This window comes from Lepus europaeus, chromosome 9, assembly GCF_033115175.1.
Source record: "Lepus europaeus isolate LE1 chromosome 9, mLepTim1.pri, whole genome shotgun sequence".
Classification (NCBI taxonomy): Eukaryota; Metazoa; Chordata; class Mammalia; order Lagomorpha; family Leporidae; genus Lepus; species Lepus europaeus.
In genome coordinates this window covers 60,098,826-60,110,996 of record NC_084835.1, presented here as the reverse complement: position 1 = coordinate 60,110,996, position 12,171 = coordinate 60,098,826, and the positions used below count along the sequence as shown (strand labels likewise).

Below are 12,171 nucleotides of genomic sequence, written 5' to 3'. Positions count from 1 at the left end.
GCCAACCAGTGTGTCCAGCGTGCAGCCTTTTCTAGAGTGAGCTGAGAACTGAGTCCCTCCCTGACACCCACAGGGGGCAGGGAGCAAGTGAGCTAAAAGCAGACTTGCAGGCAAGGGAGGCCTGAGGGGGTGCGGCATGGGTCAGAGGCTGGCAGAGGATGGATACAAAGGCATGAATTTAGTGCGCTGACCGTGACTTCATTTGGAATTTAACCTCACCACACCAGGGACAGATGTGCAGCTTCCAAACTTTGTCCTTTCCTTAGGTTAAGGCTGACCTTGATCCAAAATGAAATGCCATTTCCTTCTTGCTACAGCCTGAATTAAGCAAGTTATTAGCAGCAGACCCTACCAGGCCTTTCCTTCACTGGCTCTCTGTGCATTCATCCCTCGGGAATTTTCCTAGGCAGAAACAACAGGGCCTTTTCCAAGTCACTGATGCAAATGACTGGACAGGAGCAATTCTTCCTAAAATGAATGGAGACTCTGGTAGCTGGACCTGAAGGGAGCTAGTGGTCAAAGCCCCCTGTTCTGTAATAACTTAGGAGTTTCTGCCATTGCTGGTAATTTTTTAAATGGTTTGATTTATTTGTTTATTTGAAAGGCACAGTAACAGAGACAGGGAGATCTTCCATCTGCTGGTTCACTCCCCAAATACCTGCAACAGCCAGCAACCTGGAACTCAACCTGGGTCTCCCATGTGGGTGCAGGGGCCCGAGCCATCATCCACTGCCTTTCTAGGTGTGTTAGCAGGAAGCTGGATCGGAAGTGGAGCAGCTGGGACTAGAACTGGCACACATAAGGGATGCCAGTGTTGCAAGCAACAGTTTAACCAGCTGCACCACAGTGCTGGCTCTAGTTCTTGGCAATTCTAATGGTGGACTCGGGGTCCCTAGATGCCCAGGCCTCCACAGGTCAGCCCCAAGTTTAGGTAAGATTAGTGGCAAAGAAACGTAGGAAGGCTGTGCAGTTTGCAGAGAAATCTGTCATGGTAACTGTCAGCAGAGTCACAGACAGTATCTGGTGACCAGGGGAAAAATGTCACAGTGCTCTTTGCAGTGGGTTTGAAGCTGCCAGAACTGAACAGGAGCTCTTGTCATTTGTTTGTTTGCTCGTGCACCTTCTGCCGTAAGTCCGTTTCTGTTTGGTTTGGTATTCATATGTGTGTGTGTTGGCTGAGAGAATTAATTAACTTAGGTCACGGTGATAAAATCGGGTACAGTTTTATGAGGCAGAACAGGCCGTCTGAGAGCTGAACACCAACTGTTGTTGTCCCAGCAGCTGAAGAGAACAGGGAGTGTGTTCCAGAACGCTCTGAGCTGGCCTGGAGGGAGGCAGTGGGGGAAGGGTTAGGAAGCCCCCCTGGTCTCCTCATACAGTGACTGTGGCCCCTTCTATCCCCCACGACCCCCTCCCCACCAGTGTGGGCTGAACGCTCAGGGAAGAACAGCACACATCTCTCCCTCGCCCCTCGTGCCCTGCGCTGGTAACACCGGCTTCTGACTTTGCCAAGTTGCCCGTTCACATAGAAGCCTCTCAAGGGAACCCCACAAGGCCCTACCAATGATTCCTCCCTCCCCACTGTTACTTTAGGGGGCTCTGGAGGGGAGGCAGGGGGTCGCCGGGAGGTGAAAGCCTTTAGGACCCGAGACTGGATTTGGTTTGCACTCGCAGCAGGCGCAGCTGCCTCTGCTCCTGACCCCTTTGTGAGCCCAGCTTCTAAGCCATGCGTCTCTTCCCCAGCCTCACGTCCCCATCAAAGACAGGGTCCCCAGAGGGCGGACTGGCGTGGTCGGGTCTGAGACTCCCTGTTGCTCGCCTCATTAGATTCTGATGCAGTCCCCTAGCCCGAGCGCCTCTGAAGCCCTCACAGTGGCCAGAAACTGCTGTTCAGCCACTTCGGTCCCCTCTCACCTTTGTCTCCACGCCTGGCTTTTGAAGCTCCCCAGGCAGGCCCTGACTTCACAGAGAAACAGCTCTGGGGCACTGATCTTGCCGCGAGAAACAACAGTAGGTCCTCTGCGAGGAGATGGAAGCTCTCGAAGCTTCTTTCCCCCAGCCCAAGCGCTTTGCCTGCCTGGGACATGAATCTCTGGACTCCTCGTTCACCCAGATGCCCTAGGCAGGCCTGGCACAGCCATCTCTTCAGGCACCATGTATGTGAAATAAGTGCCTGCTTTTGAGCTTCACACCAGCTGGGGCCTCCCAGTGCATGAAAGCTGAACGAGACAGGCTCCGACCTGCAGCACCGACGTCCAGGGCCCTTCTCAGGGTCTCCATCAGGGCCTGGGAACGTTCAGCCTCCTGGTCCTCTTAGACTCTTAGGTCTACCCCACACCTGAAGGTCCCGCCTTCCTCTTCATGTACCAGACAGCACGGCCTCATCACCAGGCGTCATCACCATCCAGCATGGCCCTGACCACCTCTGCCTTCCACCTTGTGCACGTTGCCAGCTCCCTTCTCCCACTCCCTTTTTTGTCCCAGTGTCCCCCACTATTACCCCCAGCCCCTTCCCGTCTTGGGCTCTCCTTCTCAGGGACAAGCATATGTCTGCTGAACACACATGCCCCCTGGGCATCTTGGCTTCTCCGGAGTCAGCCCAAGCAAAGGCCTTGCCCATTGATGAGAAACGCATCTCTCTGCTGAGATAGTATAGTTTTACCTGCCAATGTGCCACTGCAGGATCAGCCAGGGTCTTCCCTGAATTCCATTCCATGCAACATGTATTTGTCAGCCTCAGCTCTGAGCCCAGTATTTTGCTGGACATCGTGGTGGATGCAAAAGCAGTAGAAGACACGATCTTGTGACTCGGTGGGGATGCAAAACCAAAGTCCTCTCTTGAACTACAGTTTTTCTCATCTGTAAAATGGGGAGAATAATATTAAGACAGGCACTAAAGGCCACCTGCTGTATGATTCCCTGTATATGCAATATGTAGGCAAAGGCATCAAGGCAAAAAGCAAAATCCGGTTGCCAGGGACTGGTGGAATGGGAATGACTGCTAATAGGCTTGGGTTTTCCTTTCAAAGTGATGGAAACGGCCTCATTTAGACAGAGTGCAACTCTGTGAAAATGCTGAAGACCCCTGAACTGTTCCAAAGACAAAATTACAAGTTAAAGATCGAACCCGCTCTTAACGGTCTGAGAATCAGGCAACGTCGCAGTTTTAAAACAAAGTGGGTGTTCCAGTAGGCTGAGCAGAGGAGGTTGGTTTTGTGGGCGGGAAAGGGCTGGAGACAGAGACAGAACACAAAGCAGACCGGTCCTTTCTAAATACCATCCCTTGTAGGTGTAGGGCAGAGGGCACTTCCTTATGCTGGTGCAGGCACACTGCTTTGCAGCGAGTCTCCCAGTTTGTGAGAAACTGACCCATTTTAAAGTCTCTAACTTTGCAGCTTGCCCAAGGGACTCCTACCTGGCCTGATCTGTTAGGACCTGGCACAAGAGCCTGGTCCAAACCAATAGCTTACCGTGAATTCTATTTAAAATGAGTAACCTTTAAAAAGATCAAGTTTAGTGTGTGAGTGACATGTCAGTAATGCTGCCTTTTTTTTTTTTTTTTTTTTGGACAGGCAAAGTGGACAGTGAGAGAGAGAGAGGCAGAAAGAAAGGTCTTCCTTTTACCGTTGATTCACCCTCCAATGGCCGCCACGGCCGGCGCACCACGCTGATCCGAAGCCGGGAGCCAGGTGCTTCTCCTGGTCTCCCATGGGGTGCAGGGCCCAAGCACCTGGGCCATCCTCCACTGCACTCCCGGGCCACAGCAGAGAGCTGGCCTGGAAGAGGGGCAACCGGGACAGAATCCGGCACCCCGACCAGGACTAGAACCTGGTGTGCCGGTGCCGCAAGGCGGAGGATTAGCCTATTGAGCCGCGGCGCCAGCCAATGCTGCCATTTTTAAACAGTAATATCAAACCCAGCCTCACTTCCCTCTTTAATATAGGAAAAGTTAACGTGCCATACAGTGTCCACCTGCCAAACTGCACACGGTGGGCTGGAGGAGACTGCAGCTCTCCCTCTGTGCAGATGACATAGTCAGCTAACTGCTGGGTACAAGGGCACTTGAAAAAGCTTATGCAAAGTAGGATTAAAAGTTTATTTTGAGCCAGGTGCAGTGGCGTGTGCCTGTAGTCCCAGCTACTCGGGAGGCTGAGGCTGGAGGATGGCTTTAGTCCAGGAGTTCTGGGCTGTTGTGCGCTATGCCGCTGGGGTGTCTGCACTAAGTTCGGCATCAATTTGGTGACCCCCCCGGGAGCGGGGGACCGCCAGGTTGCCTAAGGAGGGGTGAACCGGCCCAGGTCGGAAACAGAGCAGGTCAGTTTATTTTGATGCAAAATATTTGAAATTCATGGGACTGACAAAGCTTGCTCCAGACCCTTCCTCAAGAGTGAAGGAAGACTGGCCATGGGAGTCTAGATTGCAGGGGCTATGCGGGGACCTCAGCTCACCTCCGTTTCCCCACCGGCCTCCCACACCCTGCACCCCAGCACGTGTGTGCACACACATTCATGCACAGCCTGCCAGGCAGCCTGTACTCAGCACACACTTTCACAGGTAGAGCTCCAAAGGAGACAGCTTACTCTCAGATACTTCAGAAAGTTTGTGGGAAAGTAGAATTGAAAGATGTTTATTTTGGTGCAAAAAAAAAAGTTTGAATTCTGTGCATCCCCTGGCCCCCTGACTCTGATCTCCCTAAGGTAGGAACTGAGGGGTCTGGCCCACACCCCACCATCTGCAGCAGCAGAGTCTCCTGGCTCCCCAGGGATGCTGGTGCAGTTATTTGCCAAGGGCCAGCCTGGGCCTCCTGCTGCTCTCTCCAGCCCTGAGGAAGCTGTGGCCCTCTGCAGGGGGCATCTCATTAGGAACTGGGTGTGGATTTTGCAGGGGTCTTGGAAGAAGAAAGTGCTGCATTTTTTATAACTATAGATGGAAGCGAGGACCTGTCCCATCACCATCAGAGACGTGATAGCTGTCTCACTGAGCGACAATGTGAATTTATTGGTGCCTTTGGCACAGAGAGGCCGATCACCCTGTGTGACCTGATGGGGGTGTGTAAACCCAGTGATCTCCCCCACGATTATTAGCACACGGGGCTGCTTTGCCTTCCTGGCAGGGCGTCAGTCACAAGGATTCTTCCAGCCTAAAGGATCTGTCAGCACAGGATCCAGCCGACATTGTGAAAGCTGTCATCACTTGGAAAAGCAGATGCGTCAGGGAGGGGAGCTTGCCCCAAGTAAGCCGTGTAGATTGTTCTCTCTGAATCCTCTTTGGCAGCCAAAATGGGGTGTTTGAAGTGCCTGGAGTGACTGCAGGCCCCCAGAGTTCCCCAGACACAGGGAGCAGGTGCTGACCTAAGGCAGAGCCCCCGAAGCTGCCTGCTGGGGCTCTGGCCTTGTGACTGCTGCACCGAGCAAGCTGGAGACTTTTAAGCAATCACTTCAGCTTTAAGTTTCTCTTTAGAGTCCCCGATCTCCTTCACAGGAGCAGGAAGCTGGGCCAGCATGCAGTGTGCGGGGGTCTTGGAAAGGAACAGCAGATCGCCCTCATGATGACCCTGCACGTGAGAGAGGCTAGACCAGGCTGGGCTCCCGCTCCCCACCCATCTTCACGGCTGCAGCCAGCTGATGCCGCCCATGTTGGGGGTGCCAGGGACCCAGGCATACATGTTCTTTTTCCCTCTGAAGTGCAGGGAGAGCTCATGTGGCTTAATTACACTGTTCCAACTCAAGTGAGTTGCGAGAGGAAACCGCAGCAGGCAGGCCCGCGTTGGTGATGAAATGTAATCAGCTTGCCGTGTCGTTAGAGCTCAGGCGCTTACCCAGGTGCTTGGAGGAGGGGACATGGCCATTCAGGGTCTTCCTCCTGCTTCCCCTTGTTTTTCTGATTCAGAAACCAGTCATCACAGAATCTCCGGGATCGGCAGCTTGCATGTGGGGGGAGAAGATGAGAGAGGGAGCATTTGTCTTGAAATTTACAGTTATGCCTAAGACAGGGCAATTTCAGTGACTTCCTGGCAGCCGCTCCTTAGCAGTGCTGGCTAAAAGCCTTCTGGGCTTCCAACCTGTGTTTCTAGCCAGCAGCCTGGAGTCCCCTCTAAGTGTGTTTGAATATGTTAAATGGATACCTCAAAGTCACCACCCTCAACTGCACCATTAGGTTCCTACAAAACCATTTGTACGTGTAAGGGTTTGAATCTCTTAGGCAAGTGACAAAATCTGTTATCCCTGTGATGCACAAAACAAGACAGAGAGATGATCAGAGTCCTCTGTAGCCAATATGTCAGCCTGGTGGGATGACGATGGCCTTTTAGAAGCTGGAAATCCAAATTCTTTTAAAAACTGAAAATAAAAGTATTGAATCCTGAAAATAATACTAAAATGGGAATCAGAACTATAACTTTGCCTGGGACAAACAATAGTTTCTCCAGTTCAAGTTTAATATTAAAAAAAAAAAAGTCTACATTTGTTGACAAGCCCCTGTGTGCAGAGAGGGAGAGATGGCCTGACAGGGAGAGATGCTAAGCAGGTGGAATACAAAGATTTGCAAGATGAGCGAGCTTAACGGATACCATCTCCCCTGTCACGGGGCTTCCTTCAAAGGCAAACCGGGTCTTAAATCCATAGAATTCTAGATTGGCAAAGCCAGAAAGCAACCTTAGCTATGATCCTCCCGACCTACCCCCTCCCTATTTTGTAACCAGAGGGGAGCTGATTGGCCCCTAAGGTCCAGGTCAGCGTAGAGCACTCGGCCGTGACTCCACAGAAAGCAAATGCAGAGCAACTGGATTCCTGCTTCTTACATCAAAGCTTCCCCCATTGCAGTCACACTCAAACCTTTGACTGACAAGAGGTAGAATTCATAGCACGAAGCAAGCAGTATGTTTCTGCTGGGTTTTTATAACGGCCTTATTGAGAGAGAATGTGCCTACCATTAAGTTTGACTTTTAGCCCAGTGGTTAGGACACCCGTGTCCCACATTGGAGTGCCTGAGTTGGAGCCCCAGCTCTTTCTAGCTCCTGCTTCCACTTTCCTGCTAATGCAGACCCTGAGAGGCAACAGATATGGCTCATTCATTGGGTTCCTTTTTTTTTTTTTTTTTTTTTTGACAGGCAGAGTGAGACAGTGAGAGAGAGAGAGAGAGAGAGAGAAAGGTCTTCCTTTTTCCATTGGTTCACCCCCCAAGTGGCCGCTACGGCTGGCACATTGCGGCCAGCGCACTGCACTGATCTGAAGCCAGGAGCCAGATGCTTCCTCCTGGTCTCCCAAGCAGGTGCAGGGCCCAACGACTTGGGCCATCCTCCACTGCACCCCTGGGCCACAGCAGAGAGCTGGACTGGAAGAGGAGCAACCGCAACAGAATCCAGCACCCCGACCGGGACTAGAACCCAGGGTGCTGGCGCCACAGGCGGAGGATTAGCCTATTGAGCCACAGCACCGGTCATTCTTTGGGTTCTTGCCACGCTTGTGGGAGACCTGGATGGAGTTCCTAGTTTTGCCCGCAGCCATTGTGCACATTTGGAGAGTGAACCAGCAGATGGGAGAGTGTGCGTGTGTGCAAGTATGTGTCTGCTTCTCAAACTTTTTTAAAAATGTATACAATTTAGTGGTTTTCAGTAGATTCAGAGTTGTGCAACCATCACCCCCAGAAACAACCCTAATGCCTATTAGACGTCACCTATTCCCCTTGCTCCCAGTCCCTGGAAACCCACGGTCTATTTTCAGATTTACACACAGTAGTCCCCTGGCCCTTATCTAAGGTTTGGTTTTCCAGAGTTTGTTGCTTATACTCAACTTTGACCCAAAAATGTTAAATGGAAAATTCTAGAAGCGATTCATGAATTTGAAATTGCCCAGGAAGAATCTTGAGCCATCCCATCATGTCCTACCCAGGACATGAATCATCCCTTTGTGCAGCAAATCCAGACTGTGCTTACTGCTACCCAGTGGTCACCGAGTAGCCCTCTCAGCTATGCTTGTGTTCAGGTAACCCGTAGGTAGATAGATTGAGAGAAAACACATTTACATGACTTTCCTTCTGGTATCTCATTTACACTTACATAACATTCCTTCTGGTGTGCTTATCCTATCTAGTGTCTTATAATTATTCTCTTGTTAATTATTGTTAATCTCTCACTGTGCCTAATTTACCATATATATATATAAAGATATAATTTAAAACATGAAATATAGGAAATATGTGTATAGAAAATAACATATAGCCTATGTCATGGTTTCAGGCATCTGCCGGGTCTTGGAATGTTTGCCCTGCAGATAAGGGATGACCACTATATTCTAGATTTTTTTTTTTGACAGGTAGAGTGGACAGTGAAAGACAGAAAGGTCTTCCTTTGCCGTTGGTTCACCCTCCAATGGCCGCCGCACCGCACTGATCCGATGGCAGGAGCCAGGTGCTTCTCCTGGTCTCCCATGGGGTGCAAGGCCCAAGCACTTGGGCCATCCTCCACTGCACTCCCAGGCTACAGCAGAGAACTGGTCTGGAAGAGGGGCAACGGGGACAGAATCCAGCGCCCCGACCGGGACTAGAACCCGGTGTGCCGGCGCCGCAAGGCGGAGGATTAGCCTAGTGAGCCGCGGTGCCGGCCTAGATATTTTGGACAAACGGAACATACCCTGTGTAACCCTTTGTCTTTTACTCAGCATAATGCTTTCATATTCAGTTATACTGTAGAATTTATTGGCACTTCATTCTTCTATGTAGCCAAATAATCTGAGGGATCGATAAAAAGCTCATGGAAAATGTCTAGTATGAAAAAATCATGCATGGATTTTAAAAATTCTACCACAATTCACTATTAATCTCATTTTCCATGAGCTTTTGAAGTGCTTTCATATTCTAATGTGTTGTTAACTACATTTGGTCATACGTTGTCAACTGGTGAACGTTTGGGTTAAAACTCCTCTGGCGTTTATGGATAAAACACTATGGACATCGGTCTATAGATATCTCTGTAAGCATATATTTTTGGTTCTCTTGGGTGTATACCAAGAAATAGAATTGCTGGATCAAGTGGTAATTCTATGTTTAATACTTTGAGGAGCGTCTAAGACTCTTTTCAAGTGGCTGTACCACTTTACACTCCCACTAGCAGTGTGATGAAGGGCTCTGAATTCTCCACATTCTAGCCCTTGTGTCTTTTTCTTTTAGCCTTCCTAGTGGCCACTGCTGCTACTGACTTGATTTTGTAGCATCTTCAGTGGATCAGAATGACCTATGTGTCTTCACTTCTAGACTGTAAGCTCTCAAGCGGCTGAGACTCCCAAAGTCCCCAGTCTCTCACCTTAAAGGTGTATAGGGTTGAATCAGATGCTGTTAAACTCTCGATTTGTCATAATTTATATTCAAGGCTAATGTTCAACTCTCAACTATGCATCACGCTCTGTGTATAGACTGGTGCACTACACAATGAGAGGTAAACTGTGGCCCTGGTTCTCACATACATGAGTTGTACAACTCGGGTATTTAGGGATCAGGATGTAGATGAAGGAAAGGAAATGTCAGTGAAATCTCAATGACAAATTAGGAAGCACATTTTTTTTCTAAAGAGCCAGAACTGTTTATTAATTTGGCAAAATCAAAACTGAAAGGTACGGTTCTGGGTTGTGGCTGTAACAGGTGATGGGTGGTAAGACAGAGCTGCCGGGCCACACAAGCTGTCTCTTACTGAGAGACAGTTTTGATGAAGAAAACTGAGTTGACTGATTTAAGGACTGGTCTGTGCTTCCCAGAGGATGTCAGACATCCGCCTCTCCATCTCTCTCCTTATCCTACTGCCTCTACTTGGGACGTTGGTTTGCAGCCCAGTGAGGATGGTCACATACTTTATCATCCAACGGGGACATTTTTGCTACTAGTTATGCCAGGACTACAGGCAAGAACCAGGACTGTCTGAGGCAAACCAAGCCTCGGGCCACCTTCACAGCCCCCACATCAGCTTCCTCCTCCAAGGACAGGGCTGGCTCTCTCCTATGATCCTCCCTAAGATCTGCTCTCACCTCCTCTGAGCCCACCGCCCACATCAGGGGGCCAGTTCCTGTTGTCACCGGGTGACCTGTCTCGTCCTCCTCACCACATCATGGCCTCCTCAAAAGATCAGGGGCCAGGTCTGAGTGTGTGGAGCGCCGGAGGTGCTTAATAACTTCTCATGAAATTAAGGCGCTCTTGCCAACTGGAGGTCCAGGGCAGAGCCGGGTCATGAGCGAGGGCCTCCTAAGAGCAAGTCACAGAGGCACTTCCTCAAGCCCTGGTGGCCTCTCCCTCTGCCCCTGGACTCAATGATTGCACCCTTTTTCCAAGCCAAGCTTCACCTCAACTTGGTGTCTGCTTCTTCAATTTGAGGAGAATTCCCATTGGTCTGACAGGGGCTCTGTTCAAACTGGTGTCTAATTCTTAGCCCCTCCAACGAGGTCCTGTTCCAATACATCAGAACAAGCTAGAGTTTATTTCGGTGCAACACATTTTGAAATCCATGCTGTTTTTCCATAATATGCATTTTCCATGAAGGCCATTCATCCAGATATTCATATGTGTAGGGACAAATAGATACTGTCACCCCTTGGTGTCCCTCAAGGACTGGCTCCAGGAGGCCACAGATGCTCAAGTCCCTAGTGTAAAACAGTGTAGTCTTTGTATAGAACCTGTACAATCCCCCCCTACTTTAAATTGTCTCTTATAATCTCTGATAACAACGCCAATATTATGTAAATAGCTGGTATGCTGTGTGTTTAGGGAATACCGACAAGGAAAAAGGTCTGTGCGTGTTCAATACAGATGCTTTATTTTTCTGAATATTTTCAGTCTGCAGCTGGTGAGGCCCTTAGATGCAGGCTGTATATGCATCCCAGTTGTCCAGAACTTTCCAGGAATTCTAACAAGCACAGATATCCAGATCCCTTTCTTGAGGCCCCTACGGGGAGCATCTACAAAGTGTGACTGCCTGTCGCTCAGAACCCCAACTTTCCGACTCACTGCGAATTCAAATCCTTGTTTGTTTGCCATCTTCCCTTCTGGCCTTCGTCTGTCACGACTGCTTTAATAGAAACAACGCTTAGAGGTTACGGTGCTGGCATTGCCCCTCTCCTGTTTTCCAGGATCAGTACAAGTTCTGCTACGAGGTGGCCCTGGAGTACTTGAATTCCGGCTGACAACAGCGAGGGACCTGCAGACAAAGCCCTCCGTCCCATGGAGCCGGGGCGGGCTGCGGTGTGCGTGTAGACGAGATGGAGACTTCTCAAATACGCTTATTTTGCTTTGCATAATTGGCTCTTTTTAAGAGCCCCCAGAACATGTTTCTAAAACTGCTTGCACTGCCCAATTCCCAGTCATGCTGCTGCCGAGGGACTCCCACGCTCTGCATACAGGCGCCAGATACCGCACTCCCAGTCGCCGGCTTGTTAGAGCAGCGCAGACATCTGGTCAACCGAAGAGCACAATTATATTCATAGGAAGGGATCTGTACCTTTGGGGTATGAATTTGTGGCCTGTGATCCTTCGTTGTTGCCGCCGAGTGTCCGTCTTTGTTCAGTGGAGAATGCTCTCTGGCATTATATTATTTTACTTAATATTTGTATTTTAACATGTTGCATAATAGAAACTCCTGTAGCTTTCCAGGACTAACAGATAAATGTGTAACGGACAAAGAGATGTCGTATGAGTTCCTGTTGCTATCAGATTTGTATTGTTTCCAAGGGAGAAGCTTGGGAGGACTCGGTTCACCAATACAGGACCCGATGGTCAGATGCAGAGATCCAAAGCTTTTCCGTGTGTTTATACTTGTAAATATTTTTGATTTCATCAAATTATTTATTCATTAAAAGAAATTTTTGTGAAGCACAGTGAGTGACAATCATTTTTATCAAGCCCTGCAAACGATGTCCTGTATGATGTTACCTTGTGTGAATTCTCGACTCAATAAATGCTGACCCATGACCAGTCGTGGCGTATTCCTGGGGTTTCAGCGCACGGGTGGCGGAGGCCGCCCCCGTCACACCAGACCCCTAGGGGAGAGAGTGTGCCCGTGGGCTCATCTGGGTCTGTTCTCTGCCACTGTATCAGGAAAGCACAGACTGGGTAATTCATAAAGGAAAGCAGCATACTTCTCCCTGATCTAGAGGTAGCAAAGGTCAAGGTATAGGGCGAGGGCCTTCTTGCTGT

General features: G+C 49.7%; 1 protein-coding gene across 2 annotated transcripts in view; it reads left to right on the top strand.

Moving 5' to 3' along the window:
* The window catches only part of PTPRM (protein tyrosine phosphatase receptor type M), an 884,602-nt gene extending 872,656 nt beyond the window's left edge, over positions 1 to 11,946 (top strand). For both annotated transcript variants that reach the window (XM_062201377.1, XM_062201376.1), the window contains one exon: positions 11,109 to 11,946. In XM_062201377.1, coding sequence (XP_062057361.1) covers positions 11,109 to 11,162 — 54 coding nt within the window. In that variant the 3' untranslated portion in view covers positions 11,163 to 11,946. The remainder of the gene's footprint in view (positions 1 to 11,108) is intronic.
* The last annotated feature ends 225 nt before the right edge of the window (positions 11,947 to 12,171 follow it).